The 26,275-nt window shown below is 34.8% G+C and overlaps 1 protein-coding gene across 4 annotated transcripts in view; it reads right to left on the bottom strand.

The window, feature by feature from the left end:
* Positions 1 to 26,275, bottom strand: part of FBXW7 (F-box and WD repeat domain containing 7) — a 218,721-nt gene that overhangs the window by 48,696 nt on the left and 143,750 nt on the right. The window contains exon 1 of one of the 4 annotated variants that reach the window (XM_020890534.2): positions 14,285 to 14,446. The exons of the other annotated variants lie outside the window; for them this stretch is intronic. Within the exon in view, the coding sequence (XP_020746193.2) occupies positions 14,285 to 14,431 (147 nt within the window). The 5' untranslated portion in view covers positions 14,432 to 14,446. Of the gene's footprint in view, positions 1 to 14,284; positions 14,447 to 26,275 lie in introns of those variants that run through there. 4 annotated transcript variants of the gene reach the window in all.

Raw genomic sequence — 26,275 nt, 5'->3', positions numbered from 1 at the left:
GTATGGTAATGAGCGTGAGCAGCTGAAAATCCTGCATGATAACAAAGCTAATATGAAAACGGCAGAACCACCACCTCCCCTCAATGAAGCAGTTGTCGCATGAACAGAGCAGATAAGCTATTAAACAGGGAGGTGGCGGCGATGAGAATTTTATTTGTGTGTATTTGGGGGAAGGTGAATTCATGCCTGTGTATGCACATGTGTGTTAAACGTGGGGTTTCCACATAACTGAAAAATAAAAAGAAATAAGAGCAGCACAGGATACCAAAGATAGATCTAAAATTTCTAAGTACTTTTGTTAAGACTTGGGAACCCATTCTTTAACTTTTTAAATCTCAATTCTTATATAGCAATAATATACCAGATGTCATTTGGGAAAGCCAGTTTTCAAAGATTTTAACAAATTATGTTCCATTTCTTAATTAACATATTTTGGGGCCTTAAGGGAAAGAAATAGAGAATTTAAAAACCATTATGGAAACTATTTCCTAGATATTTTAGCTGCTAACATGTGAACCAACAAACTATGTTTTTAATTTTGATATAGCAATTTAATTTGTAAAAAGCTTATGATATTTGAAGCTAACACATTTATTCTGAAGAAAGAAACTCTAAACAAAATTAAGATGGCACATGTTACCTTCTTAATTTAGGAAGGCATACTGGGGTTAAGTTTTACATATATGAGAGTCACACTGAATGAATGCGGAATGTAAGCAGATGCAAAGCATGTTAATTTTGTATGTGCAGTATCTTTCCATTTAGAGATTAACAGTCACTCAGGAAACTGTTTAAGAAAAATGACCATTTAAGATTGGTGTTATGCATTTTCTCTCACAATCTAAAGAAATGAAAAATATTAAAAATACTAACCATAGTGAAAGAAGTAAGTGCTATTACATGAAAATTAATTACAATTTTTACCAGCACATCTAAATAAGTCTTATATGGACTTCATAACAGTTACTAAGTTCTTATCATATAACTATACTTTCTATACATTATTTCATTTAACCCTTAAAACAATCCTATGAAGTAGGTACTATTATTATCTCCATCCTACAGAGGCTTAATAAAGGGTGAAGCTAGAAACTTCAGCCCGGTCTAAATGACTATCTCTATGCTCTTAAACAGTCTACCATTCTGATATTATCTCCACAAGGGCAAGGATTTGGGTCTGCTTCATTCATTATTGTACTCCAAATGCCTAAAGAAGTTCTTGGCTTATAAAAGTTGTTGAATAGACGGAATAAATAAATGGAATGGATAGAAGAGATACTCAGTTGTTGTTTTTTGATTATTTAATGTAGATTTCCTTAAGTGAAAAACGCTACTATAAATTTTGTAACAACCCTTAATCATTTTGTTATTGAAAAATTATTTACATATTAAGGAATCTTAAAGTAAGTGTTTAAGAGTCTTAAATTTTGTTTACTTATCAGGTTGAAGAATTATGACTTAACTTTTAAAATTCTCATGATTAACCTTTCATTTTGGAAGGCTGGTACAGAATGAATAAGAACAAAACTGCACTGATTTTAGTATTTCTGTGAATCCATTTGTCCTCTATTTTATTGTCTAACCATAAAAATGCACTTTTCCTGTTAACTAGCTTAACGTATTCTTTGACTTCAAATATAAATCAAGGCCATGAGCTTCTATAATATAAAAGCTGTTGTATTATATATATGTATGTGTGTGTGTGTGTGTGTGTGTGTGTGTATAAAAAGAAACTAAATTGAAAGAATAGTCCCAACTTAATAAAACAATACCAATTATCCTTTAAAAAAATAAGATATGAAGTTGTACTTCCTCAAAGAAAAAGCTAACAACACTTAAAAGATTTTTTAAAAACTCACAAATTCAGACAAGATTTATAAAAACAGTACTATACTGCCCCTACATGTTCAAACTAGTAGTAACAATGACATTTTAAAATCTGAACTGATAATGTAGAGATTTCTGTGGATTATTGAAAAGCTGTTTAAGCTGTTTAAATTGCTCCCAAGTGAATGATATGAGAACATCCACACATAAAAATGTAATTAAATATAGGAATAACCCACAGGTTTCAATTTTCATTTTCAAGACTAGTAAGGAGAAGAAGCTTGAGAAAATTTCATCCAACATTATCATATACTTTTTTTCTCTCAAAACAGATTTCCCCAACATTACATGTAGTGTTAGTCGCTCGGTCGTGTCCAACTCTGTGTGACCCCGTGACCTGCAGCCCATCAGGCTCCTCTGTCCATGGAGCTCTCCAGGCAAGAATACTGGAGTGGGTTGCCGTTTCCTTCTCCAGGGGATCTTTCTGACCCAGGGATTGAACCCAGGTCTCCTGCACTGTAAGTAGATTCTTTACTGTCTGAGCTACAGAGAAGCCACAACATTATACATGATCAATAAAAAACATAAATAAATAAACAAATGGCTAATCAGCTATGTGCATTTGAAGTCAATATTTGTATATTAATGTCTGAGAAATACTGTTGAATTGTTTCCCCCAGATCTAAAAAAATTTCAATAAAGTTCAAAAATGTATACATAAAGACTTACACACATAGACATTACCAAAATCACAAGAGAAACTTTTCTTAGTCTAATCTTAGATTTACTTTTAAAAAACCTACTATAATTATTTTACCTTTTACCCATTGTAGGAATAAAGCACTATGTATGCAAATAAAGAGATGTGCTGCATTGATACATCCTTGTAAAAGAAACTAAGAATGTCATTGGATTTACCACAAATGGCGGTCCTTTCTAGTATTATTCCTAGAGAAAAACATACCACATTTTAAAAAATCCTACATTATAGTATCATTATTTACATCTACCATAATTATATATACCATTATTTAACTGATTTATAATTTAGGCAAGTTTCCACAACAAGTCAGGGATACGGTCAAGATCTCTAATTCTGACTTTAGGTACAATCCAGGAAGAAATCACTATGGTGAGCCCGATATTAAAGACTGAAGTTTTCTGGCAAGAACATGAAAAACGAAATAGTATGGCATCATATTTAATCTTTCAGAGCCTCAAGATAATATTCTATACTGGTTACTACCCAGCAGTATTTGAAAACTTATAGATCATAATATTTTTCAATTAAGTTACCAACAGAATGCTATCAAGTGATGCAGAGTGTGTGCATATGTATTAATATGTACGTGTATGGCTGCTGCTGCTAAGTTGCTTCAGTTGTGTCCAACTCTGAGACCGCATGGACTGCAGCCCACCAGGCTCCTCCATCCATGGGATTTTCCAGGCAAGAGTACTGGAGTGGGGTGCCACTACCTTCTACAGTGTGTGAATGGAGGCGTCCATATATACACATGCAGAAGCCATAACACTGATAAATGACCAACCGACTTGGAAATGAGAACAACTGAGTGAAGCAGTCTGGTGGCTCACTCTACACTGCAGCAGACCCAACATGACGTCCATGTGTGCGCCTGCGTGCTCAGTCCTGTCCGACCCTCTATGACCCCATGGACTGCAGCCCTCCAGGCTCCTCTGTCCATGGGACCCCCCAGGCAAGAATACTGGAGTGGGTTGCCATTTCTTCCTCTAGGGATCTTCCTGATCCAGGGATCGGACCCACGTCTCTTGCATTGGCAGGAGGATTCTTTACCACTGAGTCCCCTGGGAAGCCCATCCTGTCCACACTGAGGTGGAAATCTCAGGATCACTGAAATATTAAATTATAAAAATGGTATTTTTTTTCTGTTTTGTTCAATAATGTATCTAGAACTGTGCCTGGAAATTAACCGATGCTTATTTACTGAATGGATTAATTAATCCATGTTCCTCTGATTTTGATACGTGACCATGGAAAGGAGACAATAAGATAAGTCTTTCAGAGACAGAAAAGCATCAGTGGCCTTCTTAAGGGAAGGTCTTTGCTGCCTTATTCATCTTTGTTACATTAGCATCACATGTAGGGAGGATGTATATGCCTAATATGCATTAGCAGAATTAAAATTAATTTAGTGGTGTTAATATTTCACAGAAAACTGAGAAAAATAAGTGGTTGAAGTGCTCCTTCCTCACTTAAAGTCTGCTAGTATAAGTTGCATTTAATTACTGAAGAAAAATAATATATAAGCTCTGAACTATCATCAAACTATATACAGCTGCCTGTAACTGGGTTAATAAAATTTAGGTATTAATGTGAAGCATTTAAATATGAATGTAGACAGACTTAAGATAAGGCTTAGGTTACTTTGACATTTCCAAGTATATTCCATTTTTTATATGTGGATGATAGCTGTAAAACTCAAAGGTCTGCAGTTAGTTCCACAATTTGGAGAAAGCTGTTTTCCTGATTTCAAAACTTTCTGGAGTTTAGAAGGTAACATGGGACATATGCTGTGTATGGCAGAACACTTCTGGTATATCATATATAAAAATTTCTGTAGCAAAATATACAAATATTCAGATAAACAATAAACATGACTGTCTTATGTTAGTCACGGTTAGGTTTGGATAACTTGTTAAAGAATTTTTTAGTTTTCAGGGCTTACTGGACTCCTAGTCTGCAGACAAGGGACCATAGGTTTATTTCATACTTGTTTACCCAGCCAGAAGCTTCATAACCTGTTTATTTCTAGCATATTTTTCATCTGTCTCCCATATTCCACATCTTAATACTAAGTTTCTGTAAAATATGACCTACAAGTTTAAATAGGTTTGCCCTGATTGTCATCAACAAAAGGGGGTAACAATTCATGGCAGTTATTTCTATGCTGTAGTTGTAGATTTACAAACAATAATTTTCTCTGCATTAACATCTGACAACTGAGGCACAACATAATACTTTGACATCACAAGATGACAACAACATCTAGAAAGCAATGTTATTGAGGTCATCATAAATTGTGAAAACAAAATGTGAATTACATATTTTAAAATCCAGGATTACATGGCAAAAATTAACCCTTGAAACCATTCCTTCAACAAATCCTTACCCAGTCAATAGACACCCAGGTTAGAATTTTAGCTCCATCATCTACTAGCTCTAGGGCAAGTCAGCTAAACTTCCTACACCTCTGGATTCTATATCTATAAAATAGGGACAATATAATGCAATCTGTTACTTCATGAGGTAATTTTAAGGATTAAATGAGTTCATATGTGGAAAGTGGCTTCCCTGGTGGCTCAAGATGGTAAAGCGTCTGCCTACAATGCAGGACACCCGGGTTCAATCCCTGGGTCGGGAAGATCTCCTGGAGAAGGAAATGGCAACCCACTCCAGTATTCTTGCCTGGAAAATCCCATGGATGGTGGAACCTGGTAGGCTAAGTCCATGGGATCGCAGAGTCAGACACGACTGAGCGACTTCACTTTCAATTTCACTTACGTGGAAAGTACTTAGAACACTGTCTCCCCTGCGTCCCAAGTTAGACTCTATTATACTGTTACCCTGCTTTATCAATATCAAAACATTAGCATTACTTTTCTGCTTCCCTAAAGTAGAATCTAAGCTCCATAAGGGCATGGGCTTTGTCCATATACTTCACTGTTATGTCTATAAATTCTAGAAAAGCTTCCAACCTTGTTCTAAATTCTTAATACATATTTTGGGACTGTTACTACTATTAATAAATCTCATATCCAGAAATAAGTGAATAATTTGTAGCAGTATAATTAAAGTGAAAAAGAACCAAGATGTGAGACCAAGCAATAACACAAGTTTCTTCTGTCCACAACTTCTCTGATCATCTGCTTAGCAAACAAAATCCTTCCTGTTTTAAAGGTGCTGTGAAGCCTTTCCTGAGCCATTTGCATTGAGACTACGGTGGCCTCTCATGCTCCTACAGTATTTTGTATAGGAGTTCATTTAAGCTATTATCCTTTTGTACTATAAATGTTTATTTATGGTTTAACCACTAACTATAAAATGCCCAAAAGAACTGTGATTTTCATTTTTGTATATCCACAGGAAGAGGGGAAGAATCATCTTTTTATTTACAGCTACTGCCTTGCACAATACAGAAAAATAAGACCACAAGAAAATTGACAGTTTATATTCTGCTACTCATCTTTTGCATGATGTAGGAAACATTCTTAAGAAACTGACAGAATTTAAAACAAAATCACCTGATATGCGGTAACCGTCAGTTCCTTTATTGATAAAATAAAGTGACAATAAAAGATATCAGATGATCTGAAAATGCCAATTTTTCCCCAAGTTCCAATGGAATATATGTGTGGAAAACACTTTAGAAAGCTTCATTTTAGTTAATGCACTTTAAAAAAAAAATCAGGGAACCTATTAAAATCACTCTCCAAACTTGCTCATAGCACCCTCTGTTCTTCCTTCTTTCTAAAGTTTTGTAATAGTTTTCATATTTTCTGACTTTTTTGGCTAAGGCAGACTCTCATAAGTGCCATTTAAATGAGTATACCCTATGTTTGTTTCTCCTTCATTTTCAAAACTGCTAAGTAGTAATTACTTTTAAAATTAAGTGTCAAACTGTATCTGAGTTTAGTTATATTTAGAAAATGAAATATTCAAAATCACAGCTGCACAGTCATTTGAAAGTATTTAGTAAACAAAAACATGTCATATTCTAACAGTATCAGAACTCCTTAAAGAATTTTCTAGACTTAACAAAAACTTCAACAAATTGGTCATACATAAAAAGATTTAAAGATAAATTCTAAGTCTGAGTTGATAGCCTAAAGTGAGGAGACAAGATAACTACATGAAGCTGTCAAATAAGACCACTGGGCGGCACATGTGTGTCTACGAGCCAAAGGCAATGGCAACAACCACAGTATGCTCCACTCATGGACGGGGACAACAGCGGGAGCAAGCAGTGCCAGGAGGAAGGTTCCGTCCAGAGAGATAAGCCTGACTGTGAGGTCACGGAAAGGACTTAGAGAAAGTGGCACAAATGTAACTGGCACATACAGACTAGACTAGTATGGGGGAGGGGAACATGATGCTGGCTTTTTAAAGGTTTCATATTTCTGTAGGTTAAGGAAATATCCATCTATTTCCTCTTGACTAAGAGTTCCATGAAACAAATGCTGAGTTTCGTGAAATCTCTTGCAGGCATCAAGACATTTTAGAAAAGCAGATTTGCTACAAGCACTTTAAGAAAGAATTAATCATAGCTAGACTAGAATTAAAAAATAAAAATAAAAGGTAAACCTGGATTGGGGCAAAAGGCAAAGCTATGTCAGAAATGTAAGTCAAAGTTGTGGTGCTTTAAGAAACAGGCAAGTATTTCTGGCAGCTGCGTTTGCTAGCATGAAAAGTACTCCTGTAGTAGAGATTATTAATAGCAATATACTTTGGGAGAGGCTGTCATTTAAACTGTACAAACATCACACTAAAACTCAGAAATATAAACGTATAAACTAAGATGACAAAAACTGAGATAACCATAAGACAGTAAAAATATATAAATCAATGATAAATTATAAAACTACCCATATGGATCATCTGTGCAGATAAAAAAAGATGATAGCTTTAAAACTATGGCAAGAGCAGAAGAAAATTATAGCTAAAAATAATACACATGACAGGTCAACGGCAAATATTATTTTCCAGAAAGAAATTTTAAAAATCGCATTAGCAACAAATAATTTCTTGTTCTATTTGTATATTTTCCTAACGAAGTTTTAAATATAAACACATATAATTATCTTCTCAAAATGAAAAAGCATTCCTTCAATAGAAAACTTAGAACAATAAACACTGAAATATATTATCAAGTAAGTAAAATTCATAAAACTTTGTCATACTAGAAATAAATTTGTTTAAAATACGATTTCTTTCTCTGGTTAAACAACACTGGAAGTCCCTCATGTTGGTTTTGATTTGATACAGTCTTTCTGGAAAACAATTTAGCAGTATTTATCAAGAATCTAAAAAAATTCATACTCCTTGACCCAATAATTCTACTTCCAGAAAAAAAAGTGTATAGGGACATTAAAGTTTTATGTATTAAAAAGTTCAAAGCAGGTCACTGACCAAATTAGCAACAGTAGAAAAATGATGATACATCCACTTGACAGATTATAACACACTTTTGAATAACTACAGCCCTAGGGAACTATCAGCGATATACTAAAAATGAACTAAAGTATCAATTAAAAAATTATTTCCTTATAATTTTTATTGTGGCTATTTGTGAGCAGTGAAATTACCGATAATTTAGGAAAATGTGAAGAAACACTTCTTCTGCTTTTTACATAATAAGCATATCTAATTTTTATAAAGAGAAGTAAAAGATATTAACTATTGCAAGAAAATAAAAATTCTCTATATCATCACTCAACTCAGGGGATTTAGGGGATTATCAAACTACTCAGGAAGGTAGTACCTCACAAGTTTGCTTAAATAACAGAACTTATGATGGCTTACAAAATCTTCATACAAGTGAAAATTATACTGTAGAGTAAATAATTAGAGAGATTGTTTTCTAAAACAAAGGCAATACAACTGTGTGATAAAACTGGCAGACATTACTGAGAAGACTATTAAAGGAGCCTAATAGATTAAAATTATAGATAGCTTGAAGTAACTGAAGATTATACACACAAAACAACAAAATAGATTATGCCTGAATGAGAATAAAATTTTGAATACAGGGTATTCTTAAAAATTAGTATCATCAATAATTCAACAATGAAGAAAAAAACTTGAATCCAAGAGAGTATTGACACTAAGAGAGGTATATTGTTATTTTAAATTTTTGTCATCACAGTCAAAAGTATTAATTGAACAAACTGATGAGAAAGGAACTGCACTGCAGTTCAGTTCAGTTCGGTTCAGTTGCTCAGTTGTGTCCAACTCTTTGCAACCCCATGAATCGCAGCATGCCAGGCCTCCCTGTCCATCACCAACTCTGCAGTTAGAAGATGGTTAATCTGTCAGACACCCTGTTCTGATTGGCTGCCTACCAAACATAGACTGTGCGATATGACAAAGGTTCTCTCCTTAACCAAACTCTAATTAGATTCCTTTGAGCTCTTTTTCAACTAGGCCCTGTCCATGGGCATGTTCTCAAGAACCAAATTTTAACAACAATCCTGCTAAATCATATTAACCAGAATTCCCCAACCTTGATATTGATCACACAAGGGACCTGAACCTCCCCTCCATATCTGCTGGGTTTGCCAGCCTCCTATCCCCCAGGTGATGTCTGACCACCTTGATTAGTTCATTTAACCAGTGTCACCCTGTTAGCCCTGATACTTCTTAGTAATTATCTACCATCTGACCTCTTAACCAGCTTCATGGTTCGTACTTTTAAGAGTTGAGTCCAATCTGCTTCTCCTATTGCAAGCCTCCCTAGTAGAATTCCCTTCCCAGGTGGTACTAGTGGTAAAGAATCTGCCTGCCAATGCAGGAGATGTAAGAGATGTGGATTCAATCCCTGGGTTGGGAAGACCCCCTGGAGAAGGCCATGGGAACCCACTCCAGGATTCTTGACTGGAGAATCCCATGGACACAGGAGCCTGGCAGGCTATAGTCCATAGGATCGAACATAGTTGGACATGACTGAAGAGACTTAGCAGCACAGATTAGTAATAGTCCCTACATGTACCATGACAGTCCTCCTGAACATATCTTGATTTTAACAAGGGTTATGAATAACTTTTTCTTTAACAAGTACCATCCCTCAGTTTATAAAAAGACAATAAACATATATACTCTTTGAATATTTCCAGTTTTTTATGACTATAATCATTGAATCATCTGGGGGATAACTTTACAAATGAAAAATTTTAAAAAGAGATTACACAAAAAATACTAAATTTATAAATAAAGCATGCTACCAAAGTTATCTGTAGGTCAATTATTTGAATCTTTGAATGAATTTTCTCAAAGAAACAATGTTAACATTGATAGGTTCCCAGGTTTACCCTTCAAAATATAAACAGTGGTTGAAAAAAGTTTAAGTTCATTTTAAAAAGAAGATAAAAAAACATAATAGAAGAGAATAGCTACTACCTGTAGCACTGGAGAGTCCTGAGGTTAAACATCAGCTTTACTCTTTACCAAGAAAAGGGGAGAGGTAACTTGTCTGAGCCTTGGCTTTCAAGTATACCAAGTGGAGATAGTACCTAACTTACAACATTAACAAACATTTAAAAGCTAATTAGAATACATAAAATAGCTGGAGAATGCACAGTATATTTAGTAGGTTCTTTTACAATGATAGCAAGGCTTTCCTGGGACTCAGCGGTAATAAATCCTCCTGCCAATACAAGAGACGCAGTCTGATCCCTGGGTTGGGAAGTTCCCCTAGAGAAGGAAATGGCAACCTCTCCAGTATTCTTGCCTGAGAAATCCCATGGAGAGAGGAGCCTGGCAGGCTATAGTCCATGGGATCACAAAAAATTCAGACACAACTTAGCAATTAACCAACAATTGTATATTGAGAAGGTAAATTAATAAGTAGTATGTTAAAATTCTAGTGATTAGGCACATAAACATTTTTCTCTACATAGCTACAAAAGAATTAGAGAATCAGGATTTCCAAAGGAATGAAGGCTTATGGCTCTAACAAGCTTCCTAAAACTTTACTGTTAACTGAAACCTATATTCAAACAAAAAGAGGTATGCACAAGATTTACTATGGTAGTATTGTAATCCTAAAAACCCATGTCACTGTTTCATGAATAAAGTTTTATTAAAACACAATCATGTCCATTCAGCCACTCCTCTAAGTACTGTCTACAGCTACTTTCAAACAGTGGCAGAGCTCAGTAGTTCTATTGTGACTATTTGGTCCACAAAGCCCCAAATAGTTGCTGACCCTCTGCAGAAAAAGTTTGTGGACCCTTGACTTAAACTAATGCTAAAGAATCTGCCTGCAATGCAGGAAGACACAGGTTTGATTCCTGGGTCACAAAAGCCCCCTGGAGGAGGGCATGGCAGCCCACTCCAGTACTCCTGCCTGGAGAATCCCAAGGGCAGAGGAGCCTGGCGGGCTACAGCCCATAGGGTCACAAAGAGTTGGGACACAACTGAAGCGACTGAGCATGCATGTACTCAATAACAATACACAGGAGTGATATTAACTCAAATATTTTCTCAAATGACACAAATATTCTAATTTTATTTCCATTTTCATTTTAAAGCAAAGTGTTTATTTTTAAATATGGACATGGTACTTTAAACAGAACTTGGTATATAATAAAACCACTACAAAACTATTTTCAACTATCAGAAAACTAGCCCTATATTTCACTGTTGCCTGAGCTTCTGGGTTCCAGGTGAACAAGCTCCTGTACCATACTGCCTCCCCCTCACCTCCCTACAGCTTCCACCAGCAGTTTCACCCCACCTCTTACTCAGCTCTGCTGCTGATGCTTATGCTACACAATTGGTATGTGGTTCAAATCCAAGAATATAAATGTACTCTAAAAACATATTTTTCCATAAACCAACAGTCAACCAGGTATCTTTAAAAGCCCGGATATAAACCACGAATTTCATGACATTTGGAAATTTCTACCAAAAAGTAACACTGAAGAATAAACTTATGAGAATATTGTAAATGCTTAAAAGTCTCCAAACAAAAACAAAATGAGTTCAAGATTTAAGCCTGAAAGTGAATTTTCTTTCAACATACTATTACTAATTACAAGATATTATTATTTCTCTTATAATCAGAAAGCAAAAAATTGTGCCAGATAAGCTATGAAATTCCGTCAAGACATATCCTAATTTTATATGTTTAAAATGTAGAAAAATAACGTATCTTAGGATTTAGAAATACAGTATTACCATATAGGCATTCCAATTTCAAGGAAAAATAAAACAATTTTCCAGTGATTTTATAAACTAAGTTTTTCCTGTAAGTTTTCTCTCCCTTTAAAGGATGATCAGTTATTTTAGAAAGCACAATCATTTACATAATAAAAAATTAGACTAGCAGTACTGATAGTACTTAATAATGGAGTAAATTAATTCCCTGAAACCATTCCAAGAGCTATAAATTGAAGTTGTAGTTATAAAAACCATTCAAAAGAATTTTTCACAATTTTAAAAATTATTTTATTGTGCAAACATTCAATAGATCAACACCTATGATGGATGGAGGGGCAATAACATATTTTTCAACTTTTAATAGGTCAAACCTACACAGAGTCTTGTAAGAGGTCACACAGTATTAGCTCACTACTTAGAAGAAAAAAATGGCCTACAAAACAGAGAAGTCTATACACATGCGATCACTGTATAATAATCTGATTAGAAGAGGCTAAACATATCTAATGAAAGATATATTGGATGTTAGATACAAAATATGATTAATTACATATCACACAAGAAGTCTTTTCAAAATCTTCTATAAAAATTACATTTAAAGTGTCTATCGTTAACATTACTAAGGGAAAATAAGTAAGTTAAACAACAAAGAGCATGTGAATCAATTTAAAGCTACCTAAATTAACCAGTTGCAAAAAGGAGGGGATGGGGATATAATTACACTAGCCCTCTAATATTTCTAGTAGTCAGAGTCAATGAGTTATGCAATAGTAAATTATTGGCAGGCGGTCTAAAAATGAGTGTGTTAATTCTGTTTTCTAACTATCTTCACCTAAACTAGAATGATATTCTAGTTTGAATTCTACTTTTCAAATTTAGTATTCTTCTGTAATTACAAATGCCAGGCTATTAATTTAATGTCAACAGTAACCTAGAAAAGTCAAACTGAATAGTGACCCTAGGAAACCCTCAAGGAAAGCCTTCAAGTTTTCTATTAATTTTTCTTAATAGAATCTGCTCCTCATTCTTTTAAGTTTCATGTAAAGAAGATAAAGATAGAAAACATGTAGTGTGACATAATGAAGTAATCTGTCATACACTGTACTTAAGTTTATTAGAAATAGTCAACAAGAAAAAAAGTATCTTGATTGTCAATATCTTAACCCCTCAATTAAAAAATTCCAATTTCTTTTCCTTAATTTGATTGTTTACTTGTACTGATATTTTCTACAGAAGTATTAAAATAAAAAATTAATTTATTAATGACCTTAAAGAGGCTACTAGAGGCCTCCGTGTAAATGCTTAAATCAGAGCAATGACCTCATTCAGAAGTTATAAAAGTGACAAAGTGAAAGAAGAAAAGATTTAAACAAAAAGAGAAACACTTTCTGAAAACATAGTAAAGAAGAAAATGAGGTCTCAGAGAGATTTATATTCAATGTTTAAATTGTATTACATTTAAAACCTACTCAAAATGCTTTTCAACATGGCTACCACTTATTTGGAGTAGAAGTAGTAACAGTTCAAAAACTAAGGTAATTAGAAAATGTGATTTTACAAAGGCTATTTAAGTCCCAGCAAATTAAGAGGAAAAATATTTTTCAGGTATTATAAGTTAACCTAGGTGTTTAATAGAATATTTTTCTTTCAGTTAAAAGAAAAGAGGAGAGGGTTAAAGAGGACTAAAACACTGACAGTATGGATGTGTGCAAACACTCCATCTCTGACGGGTATTTTTTGGTTTAATGTGTTCAGGATCCTAAACATATACTAGATCTAAAAATATATTAGTTAATAATTAACTAATAAACTAGTAAAAATTAACTAATAACTAGTAAAAATCTAGTTAATAATTCAAAATGGCAATATGAAGTAACTAAAAAAATACAACAAAACCATTATTATTAACAGGGTCAAAATTTGGCAGGGAGGAGAATGTTATCCTGAAGAACATATAGAAAATCATAACCTGATTATAGATTAGTACAAATTCTACAAAATGTTTGTTACTTCAGGATTGTCTATATATAAACTATATCGTAACTGCCACACAACAGCACACTATTTTTATTTTACATAACAGCAAAAAGTAATGTCTCTATTATGTTAAGTTTAATTTTAAAAAGTGATTTTAAAATAATCCAGCTTCAAATGCCAGATAAACTCTTTATAAGAGCTAGATACTGTAATTCCCATGTTAAAGGACAGTACCACTAGCTCTTTACTTTTCCCACAAAATAAAAACAACAAATTTGGGTTTTCAGTATTTGCTAACATATTTCAAAACATAGTTTTTAAATTTACCAATTTTAAGTAAGTTTAAAGAATTCTAATACCATAAAAATAAATGAGAGAGACAAAAAGGTAAATTAGGTAACCTTGCCCTCAAGACTCTCTATCGTGTTATTAAAACTATCACTTACAGAAGTTTTTGGGGGCTACATAATGCAGCAATAGTTTTAGTTATAAATATCAACTGAAATTTGAAGCATGTTTTCACCAAAAGCAGCAGAAGTCGTTTTTCAAATGTGTGAGACTTACCCGTCTTCGACAAAAGGGGAGGCCTTGGGCAATGATGCTAATGCTAAATATCTTCATCACGGTTTGATGTGGTAGAGGCTCTTTTGCACTTTTAAGATCAACAGGAACCAAGCCATGGTTTAGAGTAGCCTTTCCCGGTTTTGACATTTTAAAACTCCTCTTGGCTGATGAATACTTTCTACATGTAATACAGGCACATTACTAAAAACTCTAACCACCAAATTAAAATACAACTTTCTAATTAAAAAAAAAAAAAAAAAAAAAGGCTGGGAACCCAAGGCCTGCTGCTTTTGTCTTTCAACCTTCTCCTACCAAACGTCCTGACCTGTCTGAGGCCTGGGGAAGTGCAAACTATCCTAGAATAGCCGGGAATTATAAACTCCTGAAGTGAGAGCTCCTGCTCCTGCCAGTCAAGCAGCTGGTGAGCCTCCCTCACAGTCAGCGAGACAACCAGGGCAGGGCTGTGCGACAGGGTCCCTCTGAAAATGTCTCCAGTGACTGGCCTAGGTATACTCCCTGGAAAGTGAAAGTGAACTTTTCTCTATAAAAATCCAAAAGTTCATCACTGGATTTTCTTTTGAATGTTTATTGCCTTTCTTAAGCAAATATCAGCATTATTATTTTGGGAGTGTTTTGAACTGTGCTTCAAACTTAAGGGCAGTATTTATGCATGCTCAAAAACTATAAACATATATTTGTCCTATCTTAGCTATATTCAGAATGAGCACCGTATCTTCAAGTGTTTGTCTTTAGCAAGCTCTTTTCCTCTTCCATACGTACCCTTTATCTCATACTCACTAAGACATTAAATTGACTCTAGTTCTGGACAGTTAATAATAAGCACTTCAGGTTAATCTTAACAGGTGACATTTTAGTTGTTTGCAAGTTTCAGTTCAATATCTGTAATTCTGAAATACTTAGCAATTCCACTTGAAAGTATAACAATCCCATGACTGATTAAATATATTTTAAAACCCAAACATTTATAAATATAACCTGTGATGTAATTATAGTAAAATGAATAATGACTAACCAGCTCATCACAAATCCTTAGGGCCTAATTTCTCTGATATACCACAGTCAGATACATATTTCTAAAACATGGAGATGGAATGTGCTATATAATCCACTCCTCAAGAACTTTCAATGGTTCCCCAATGCCTAAGATAAAGTCTGGAGATGAAAACTCTCCTCCAAGTGGCCCCAAACTCATCTTTCTACCATTATCTCAAACAGATTCCTAAATTAACCACTTATGTCACGTTAATCTTTATGCTACATTTCATATGCAAGCCCACGAACTAGAATGTTATGAAGACGATTTTTAAAAACTCTCCTGTGAGAATGGGTAGTAGTTTTGAAACAGATGACAGATAACAGATGTCAACTGTCCATTCACAATGCTCAGCCACTTAGCTTGTTCTCTCCTTCCATTCTATTTTCTTCTTCTAATAGCCAGTCATCTCACTTCTCGCCCCTTCCAACTGTATTTATAGATTCTCAGAATGTGATATGGAGAGAATCAGAAAAGAGAAATGTCGGAAATGAGTGATTTCTTCTTTGAGTCTGGAAAGACCTATCTTACTAAGTATTACCAAGTGGGTTGCTGGGACGGCAATCCACACACAAGGAATACCCCTAGTCCAGCCATGATGCTATTTTCTTAAAGTGCACCCTTCTCTGACATCACAATTTAACATGAATTAATACTTGAAAATGCAGAGTCATTAGCAGAGGTGACATTTTTAGTTATGCAAAAGTAAACAACTGCATTCATCCAAGTAGATATATATATAGACCAATAAGCACATGTAAAGATGCTCAATATCACTAATCATTAGGGAAATGCAAATCAAAACCTGAACCACACTGCACATTCATAAATATGGCTATTACTTACACACACACACACAGAAAAATAAGCATTAGCAATGATGTGGAGAAACTGGGACCCTTGTGTGCTGTTGGGTGGGAATGTAAGACAGACATAGCTACTGTGGAAAAGAGATTCCTCAAAAAATTACTGTGATCCAGGAATTCCACTTTTGGATATACACCCCAAAAAAACTAAAACCAGGGCTCACACAGATATTTGTACAACCATGGTCACAGCAGCATTATTCACGAAAGCCAAGGGTGGGAAAACAGCCTAAGTAGCCGCTGATGAATGAACAGGTAAAAAGCATGGTGCACACATATACAAAGGGTATTATTCAGCCTGAAGAGCAAGAAAATTCAGACATACCATAGATAAATTTTGAAGATAAGTGAAATAAGTCAGTCAAGAAAGGAAAAATATGGTATGATTCCACTTATATGAGGAATGAGGAGCTAGTGTTCAAAGGGTACAGAATTTCTGTTAGAAAAAGATAAAAAATTCTGGAGATGCTAATGGTTGGGGGTGTGAATATAGTTAAAGCCAATGAATTGAACACTTAAACATGGTAAATTTTATGTTATAGGTATTCAATCACAATAAAAACAATGTTTTAATAAAAAAGCAAATGACTAAGAATACAACTATCATCACTGGGGGGAAAAACCAATAGAGATCTAGGGATAGGAGAGAAGATACTAGAAAACTGTAAGCTGATATGACAGAAAAAGCTGAGACTGATATCTAAGAAAAACACGTCTATGGGCCCACTGAACTATTTACTACCTTGCAGAATGAATGTCTCCAGCCTCATTCTAGTCTCAGCATTTCATCTGGTGCTCACTTTATTTCTTAATACAAGTATAATCTTTTTTAAAAAAACATAACCTTCAGTCATATAGTGTTTTTCCCTCCTTATTAGGAAAATCCTTTTGTTGAAGCTGCTCACGCAGAATGCCCTCCTCCAAGTTACTATCAGTGTCTTTGTCAATATTACATACGGCTTTATGCAGACTGACATCATTCTCCAAAAAAAAAACCTGTCTCAGTGGTATCTCCAAAATCACTTAGTTAATTAACCCCTCAAAATTCATTTCTTGGAACCACATAAAAGATATACTTTAAACTATGGTGCTATTTCAATCCAGAAAAATTAGAAGACTGTACTACACTCCACTAGTTTAACTATTCTGCAGAGAAAAATGAATCAACTCCAGTTTCAACTTGCACTTAATAAAGATACCATACTGAAAATCAGTTTTCCGTTTTCTATCTAAAAACTTTGTACCACATGCATTTACAGGTTGATAGCTGGAAGGTAAGGATGATACGAACTTCTCGAATCTTTTTGGATTCTGATCCTAAAGCAGGGAAAAGGGAGGAGATTTGGAATTGAAAAGAATCTGGACTGGGGAAATTAAAACTAAAACAAACAGGACTCGTTTTACTGCTTTTAAGAGGGCAAAATTATTATGAAGTAAAACTAGTTTTTCATTTTTAAGAGATTATTTATGGTAATGATAGAAATGAACATTAAAGCAGTTTTGCATATTAAATGTTGTGTTTTACACTAGATATCAAGTTTTGGTAAGCACAAAGTGGTGACATTCTAATTTAACTCATTTTTTAAATCAGTAAGTAGCTGCCCTCCACTGGATAGTATAGGGCATTGCAACTCAAGCAAACACTTAAATTACATGTCTACAACAATACACTTCTGTGAAAAAGAGACAATATTAGTGATTGAGCAAATGAGTACTAATTCCCAAACTACTGTTTCATCTTTTTTCTGAGCAATCAAGTTAACAGTGCTTGTAAAGCAATATTCTAAATCAGCACGTGTGTGTGTGCTCAGTCGTGTCTGACTCTGCGACCCCATGGACTGTAATGGACTGCAACCTGCCAGGCTCCTCTGTCCACGGGATTCTCCAGGCAAGAATACTGTAGTGTATTACCATTTCCTTTTTCACTAAATCAGCACGGAAACAACCAAAATTCAAAATCTTCAAATACAGAAGAAAACCCTAGTCAATGAAGGAAACTGTAGCCAACGTGTAGGAGAACCTCAATGGCTAATATTTTAAAATGCAGCTAGTTCCATGTGTTCAAGAAAAAAAATAATTTTAGACCCAACTATGTTTTTAAAAACATTTAAGATAACCTTAATTATGAACCCCCATCCAAACTTGTATTTTTCAAAACAGACAAGCTCTTTTTAAAATGATATCAACAAATATTACTAATGTAGTCAGTTGAAATATCGATGCTAGAGTCAAACTGCCATAGTTCAAAGCCTGGTTCTATCACATGTTAGTGGTATGTCCTTAATTAATGTCTCTGTGCTTCAATATCATCTATATTGAACGTACCTCACAGGACAGTTATGAAGATTAAATCAGTTAATGTAAGTGAAACACAGAACAATGCTTTACATTAGTAAGTGCTCAATACTGCTAGCTGCCATTACTACTAGGATAAAAAAAAAAAAACAAACCATAGAGCTTTGTAAATTACATTTCAACCTTAAAAATCACTAAGCAAGCAAGAAAGATGCAAAATACAGCTATGATAATTTGGACTATAATATTTTAAAACACAATCCTCTACAATTTTTAGAAAGACTTCCTAAATTGTTTCAAAATTTTATTTAAAAATTAAGCTGTAACATCAAATAGTTGTGTTGTAGCATTTTAAGATTCCAGGTATCAGTCACTATCCATCCAAAAAGAACCTGTGATAAAGAGCAGATTCTCTATACAAGATATTTTGCCTGCTTATCACTCTCTGAGTTTCCTTCTTCTGAACATCTGCATTAGCCACAGATTATTAAAATATAAATGCTACATGTAACAAAATACCAATGATATGACATTTCTAAAATGTATTGTAGCTCCATACACTCCAATTCTCTTACAACAATAAGGTTTACAGCAGCTTATTCTGGATTTTGACTGCTTCTTTCATTCATTATTATACAGAAGGCCCGTGATTTAACTGCTCCAAACCAAAGGCCACAGCGTATGAGCAGCATAAAGATTTTCTATTTTTCATAAACTATTCTTGAATCAGCTAAAACAAATCACTTGGGAAGTTACAAATTAACCTATAGGTATTTCTAATTTTGTACCATAAGTTTTCAAAGTCTCATATCAAAAAGTTTTGACAGGGAAACTATCATTTATTATGTCTGTGAATTTAAGGAACAAGTGACTTACTCTTTTGTATTAACAGAAACAGGAAATTTCCAGATTCCAAAAATTATACCACTGCTAAAGTGGAATAAATCAGAATCAATATCCTTTTGAGATGAAAATATGGAATTGTAAAGCATACTCATTTATCCTGAGATACAGAGTGAGACAGACTTCTCCCTGTGTCTAAGTCATTGTTCTTTAGTCTTTCCTAACACCTTTGGTTGTTCTTGTTCAATTACTGTGCTATGTTCAACACTTTGCGACTGCAACATCAGGCTCCTCTGTCCTTCACTCTCACCCAGAGTTTGCTCAAATTCCTGTATACGGAGTCAGTGATGCTACCTAACCACCTTATCCTCTGCCAGCCTCTTCTCCTTTTACCTTCAATCTTTCCCAGGATACGGTCTTTTCAAACGAGTCAGCTCTTGGCATCTAAGCCTAAGTAGTGGAGTTTCAGCTTCCGCATCAGTCCTGCCAACAAATATTCAGAGGTGATTTCCTTTAGGATGGACTGGCTTGATCTCTCGTGCTGTCCAAGGGACTCTCAAGAGTCTTCTTCAGCACCAAAGTTCAAAAGCATCAATTCTTTGGTGCTCAGCCTTCTTTACGGTCTACACTCTCACTTCCATACATGAATACTGGAAAAACCATAGCTTCGACTATATCGACCTTTGTCAGCAAAATTATTCTGCTTTTTAATACGCTGTCTAGGTTTCTCAGTTTTCCTTCCAAGGAGCAAGCGTCTCTTAATTTCATGTTTACCAAACTGGCATAAACAGTGACATTTAGAGTGTATTTGACTTTTTTAAATGAGTAACTGACTTTGGATTCTGTTCCCATATTTTGCCTTAGAACTTTAGTTGTTAATACCAAGATGATACTTTTCCTCACTATTTTCATTAAGTATTTAAAGAAATATTTGTGATAAAACAAAAACCCAACTATTGGATTGAATTAAGTATTTCAGAAATGTCTAGCATGAAGTTCTCAATGACTATAACATAACTTGCCTCAAGATCAGCTCTTTTAGTCTGTGCTGGGTTACCCCAGCTGTTAAAACTGGTCTTACACAGCTGCTCTCCAAGAATTTAGCAGATGATTATTATAGCTACACCTTTAAGTCAACAATGACAAAAATGACATAGTAATTACAGGTATTTCAATCATGCAAAAACTTCATGTGATGACAGAGTAATTTAAAAGCAACTTAATTTTCTGCAATTCACAAAATAAAACTTTAGTACAAGAAAGAAGACAAAAACTTCTTTAATTTCAGCTTTTTAAGGTCCATAATTTAATTTAATTTACTTTCATGAGCAAGTTTAAGCATAAAAGTCTCATTAATCTTTCAGTTAAACTAAAGACATTTTATCAATCATTTACTTCTCTTGTAAAAACTGTGAAAAGTGCTACAGACCAGGGAGTAATAAATAAGGACATAATACTATACTTCTTTAAAGTACCATAAGTAATATAGGGGCTTTTTTCTATACCTTAAAAAAATTAAACTAAGCTATAATGCAGAAGTTTACCAAATTGATGGCTTAACACATTGTAGGAATTTATCCTATGAAAAATAAATGTAAGGTATTTGACAGTGTTAACAATTTAAGAAATTAAAATAGTAAGGAGGGGGAGATAATTATATTTCCTACACTGTTGAATTTTTGATGCCATTATAAGTAAAAATCAGTTGTTTCGAGTGAGGTGAACATAGTTCCACGGCGTCAGTTATACAGTTTACAGTAATATACTATGACAGCATCTCAGACTTAACAATAGTCACTGAATAATTTATTCACTATAAATACTCACTTATCAATATCCACCTCAAATTTAAGTACAAAATTACTTAAAGTATAGAAAATATTTTAATATCTTGAATGGGTTGACAGCTGATTCCATCAGCCCTTTTACACTGTCATCGTCTGATAAACATCAACATTAATTTTATAGCTGAAGTTAACCTAAACTGACAGTTCAAGTTTTCATTCTTCCCAATAAATAAAACACTGTTTATCAAGAAAGATTAAAAGCAAAGAAAAAGACAAAATTCAGTCCCTATAATAATGATTATGCCTGAAACAGAAAGCTCTCAGGATGGAGGGAGGCAGTCTAGGGATGCTAGGAGACTCTGAGATCAACCGGAGATCTAAAGGAAGTTTGCAGCTACAGAGCCTAGAAAAAAATACACGTATCATTTCAGACTGGTACAATGATGTGAGGGAAGGATAAAACACTGACGTGAGTTCCTTCCAAATAGGCATGATTTCTTTCACTTAACATCACAACAAGACTGTGAGGTATCACTAGCCTACATAGGAATTACACAAGATACAGATATTACATATGAAATCTGTTTTAGTGAGTCTGATTTTTATGAAGTACAAGTGAAAAACATAAACAATAAGTTATAAGAGCAAAGAAATGACCTCCCATAGCACACTGGGCTTCTCAAAGATGGTCACAACAATGCCCCCCATCTTGGCAATCTCTTCTTACAATGTGCTGTGACACTCCTTCCATGAGAAGTGAGTCTGTTTCAACCAAGACAGAATGTGCCTTCCTAGGATAAGCTGTAAAAAGGAGATTCCATATCCCTCTTGCTTGCTGGAACACTCACAAGGTAGCTCTGCTGTAAGCAGTCTGCCTGTCCTGAGGCACCATGCCACGAAGCAGCCCAAACTGACCCAGGTAAAAAGACTGCATCTGGGTGAGTCCCGAGACCGCACAAGGACAAAAGACTCTGGGTTAGCCCCCAGCTGTTCTAGACGCCTCGGACTTCGTCTCCAGCTCCCATCTGACCTCTACCCTAAATCGACAATGCCCAGCGGAGCCCTTTCTAAATTCATAACCTACAAACACAATGAGAAATAATAAAGTAATTGTTATCTGCAAAGCTTTGGGGTGCCAGTTAGGTGGCAACAGATAACTGAAACATCTTACCGAACAAGGAGCTCCAAGAACACTGGTTTACTATGGTAACACGGTAAACAGTCACCCTAGTAGAACTCTCATTTCAACATTTAATGGGAATGGAAAAGCTAACGTGAGCTAGAATGAAAATTTAAATGAGTAAGTGTTTGGAGATCGGTAAAAACTCTGGTGACAAATTCCCACCTTGATAATACCCACTAGGAAATGTGATGTTTAGCAAGTCTCTGCTTATTTTAATAATAAATTTGACAAACTGTTACATACTGGAGAAGGGCATGTCAACCCACTCCAGTAATGGAGGAGCCTGGTAGGCTGTGGTCCATGGGGTTGCTACGAGTCGGACACTACTGAGCGGCTTCACTTTCACTTTTCACTTTCATGCAATGGAGAAGGAAATGGCAACCCACTCCAGTGTTCGTGCCTGGAGAATCCCAGGGACAGAGGAGCCTAGTGGGCTGCTGTCTATGGGGTCGCAAAGAGTTGGACTGAAGCGACTTAGCAGCAGCAGTTACATATTACTTGGACTTGGATTTATATCCAAACTAGTTTGATATGTGACTAAGAAAGGAAAAACCAATTCACTTTTTATGTTTCCTACAATCATCCTTTTGTCTTCATTCTAAGAAAAATTCAAATGCCTAGAGAGGCATGCAGGTAAAATAAAGGAGAGAAACAGGTCAGGTTTAAGGACTAGAAAGGCCACTTAAAAGGTATTATAACTGTTGTCATGTAAACACATGAACCCAGTGAGGCCAGACAGTCTATATTTGCAAAAGAAGATGAAGGATCAATATTTTTTTATGTGAACTTTACAGATTTTCATGTATTTGAAACATATTCAAATTTGTTTTAAAAAATCACTACACAAGGTATTAATTTGCAATCTCTGCTCTGTTCTTTTCTAAGAAAACATAAAAATATAATAAAGATTAAATATAAGATTACTGATTTCTAAATGATATAGAATAATGATTCTAAATGTTTTCATCTTCTTTTCTACAAAAGCTAACAGAAATAAATAAACCAGAAAACTGAAAATTTAAGTAATAAACCTTATAGATGCACCTCAGCATATTTAAATTTTTCACCCATTAGACCCTAAAACAGATGGTGGTATATTGGTAAAGTACAAACAATTCATTCCTGACAATTAAATTTATAATGTTGACATATAAAACCAACATCTATAGCTAACCAAATGAATGACTCTTAGCACTTAGTTCTCAAAATTCACCAGTATTCTCTTCATATGTCCATTTTTCACTTGCATCTGATTTCAATAACTAGAAATTGCCATTTAAGGCCAATCAGAAACATGGGGGGGGGCATTTTTCACTTGGAAAGTACAGCATCTTCTAAAAGCAACTGTTTTTCTAAAGCACAGAAGTTATCTTTAATAGTAGCATTAGCAAAGACCACTGAACAGAAGAACATGGTACATTTCAATGAAATAATCCTTTTCTGGAACCATCCCGCCCAATCTTATACATTATTTTTAGCCCTGATGACCTGTAAATATAATCATCATTCTTCTATTTACACTTCATATAATTAGAGGTTAAAGTTTACAGGTAAAGTGCTACTCTGACAATAATTCTTATTATTAGAAGGAATCAAGTCCATGTTCTACACCAGACACATCTAGTAGCTTACACCAACACTTATTTACAAAATGTGTTAGCTAAAATAGATTCTAAGGAAAGATCATTTCCATTAGTAAAGACTGCTTTTGTTTGTTTATAATAATCTCTTACCTATGAAAAATAAAGGTATTTTCCATAGTATCAAGCAGTAATTGTAGAATTTCTACAGATGTACCAAAGAGAAGTTTCTCTTGCATATATTCCAGTTCCAGCTATTCAATTCAGGAACTAGCATTACTGAATAGAACTAGTCCTCATGTAAGGACTCCATGCCCCACGAATACCAAAAGTACTTTTGGGTTTTCTTTCAAACTCCTTCCAGGTTCAACATTAACAACCAAATTAGGAAAACACACACCTGTCAGAGAGCAAAACCACTTCACAGTTAGTACTAACAAAATTTACAGTATCAAACAGCTAAACTCTATGCTAAAAGTCAAAATAACTTAGACAAAAATTAGTGGAATAGTTTCAACCCACCTAAGAAAGTTGCTATCTTTGAAACTAAAAATATTTTGCATACTATTCTCTAGCCTGTACTAGTCTGTTAAGCTAGCCTTAGCACAATCTTTTTACATTACAATAAATCTTATGAAATATAATACTTAACATTCATTAAGGATTTGTTATTTGCCAGTTACTTTCTAAGTACTTTACAAACATTATCTCATTGAATCCTCTTAATAATACTGACAAGTATTATTACCAGTATCATAATAATTATGATACTACCATCATCCTTAAAGTAACTGTATAAGAGAGGTTAACAGTTTGCCCAAGGTTAAAGTGCCATGAAATGACAGACCTAGTATTTTAAAACTTCACAGTCTTGACTTCAGAGATCACAATCTTGTCCTCAGTTGCTGAGTCCTGTCCGACTCTTTGCAGCCCCATGGACTGTAGCCCACCAGGCTCCTCTGTCCATAGGATTTTCCAGGCAAAAACACTGGAGTGGGTTGCCATTTCCTTCTCCAGGGGATCTTCCTGATCCAGGGATTGAACCTGCATCTCCTGTATCCCCTGCATTGGCAGGCAGATTCTTTACCACTTTACTTACCAGTATTTAAAGCATTGATGCGTTTGTTATAGATGTTATGCTATCGAGGGCACTGTCTACTGAATCACTCATGAAGTCCCATGTGAGTAATTCTTTTTATATATTATTAGGGAAGGGGGTTTGTGTGTGAGAGAGAGACTGACATATTTTCCCTTGAGAGGACTCAGCATTTTCTCCTCTTAATTTTATCATAAGGAAGCAGAGAGACCGTCCAAGGTTACACAAACTTTAATCTACATTAAAATCATGCAGGAGTTTGTTAAAAATACATATTCCTTGGTTAAGTAGTTCTGTAGTGTAACTCAGCAAGTCGTACTTTTAGTAAGCATTCCAGATGTTTCTGATGGGTCACACTTGAAGGAATACTAGTCCTTATGAGAGGCCAGTTCAGTTCAGTTGCTCGGTTGTGTCTGACTCCTTGTGACCCCAAAGACCAACCTGTAACAGCTTACTTAGTCCGACTCATCATAACCCACTCCTTACCTCTTCTCACAACTTTGTCTTTACTCTGCTCTTTTCCCTGGTTCTGACTGTCATGTACACTTTATTATTCTATGTGTTTATATATATATATATATATACATATATATATGTATATATATATATATGCCACATCAAATTCCTTGTGAAAGTTATTCCTTGTGAATTTCTTTTAAACAGGGCTAATTTCATTTGGCAGTTCACTACCTATAAAGGTCCTTGGGTTCCTGCTAAGACACTGTGCTCTCTATATGGTGCTCTTCCACTCCAGCCAACTCAAAACGTTCTTAATGGATGAAAACTATTTTGATTTTGCAATGACTGATTAACAGCACACTCTTCTTCCACATGTCATGTCCACTGGAAATGGGTGGTCTATGGGTCAAACCAGCTCACAGAAAGGCTTTTGAAAAATTTGGATGCCAACATACAAAAAAATTGAGAAATTATCATTGAAAAATCTGGAATTACAGTGCAACTTGAAAAGCTGGAAAACAGGCAATATTAGGATCCCAAGTTTCAGTCATCCCCTTTATTTAAAGATGTTTTGGCGCCCCAGGTAGTATACTTAGTCTATTTCATTAATTTCATTCATTTAAATTACCTTTCTGGCGCCTATGTCTCGAGTTTGTGTCTCCTATAAACTGTGACAGGAGAAAGGAGGTTAAAAAGATTTTTTGGAAGAAAATCATTTCAGCATAGTCAAGGAATCACTGCTGGAAATTAGTTACAAGACAAGTGAATGTTATTCTAGAAACATTTCCAGTTATCATACTAACCTGATTTTCCCAAACCTTCTGACTT

This window comes from Odocoileus virginianus, chromosome 12 (genome assembly GCF_023699985.2).
Source record: "Odocoileus virginianus isolate 20LAN1187 ecotype Illinois chromosome 12, Ovbor_1.2, whole genome shotgun sequence".
Classification (NCBI taxonomy): domain Eukaryota; kingdom Metazoa; phylum Chordata; class Mammalia; order Artiodactyla; family Cervidae; genus Odocoileus; species Odocoileus virginianus.
This window is presented reverse-complemented; position numbering and strand designations above follow the sequence as displayed.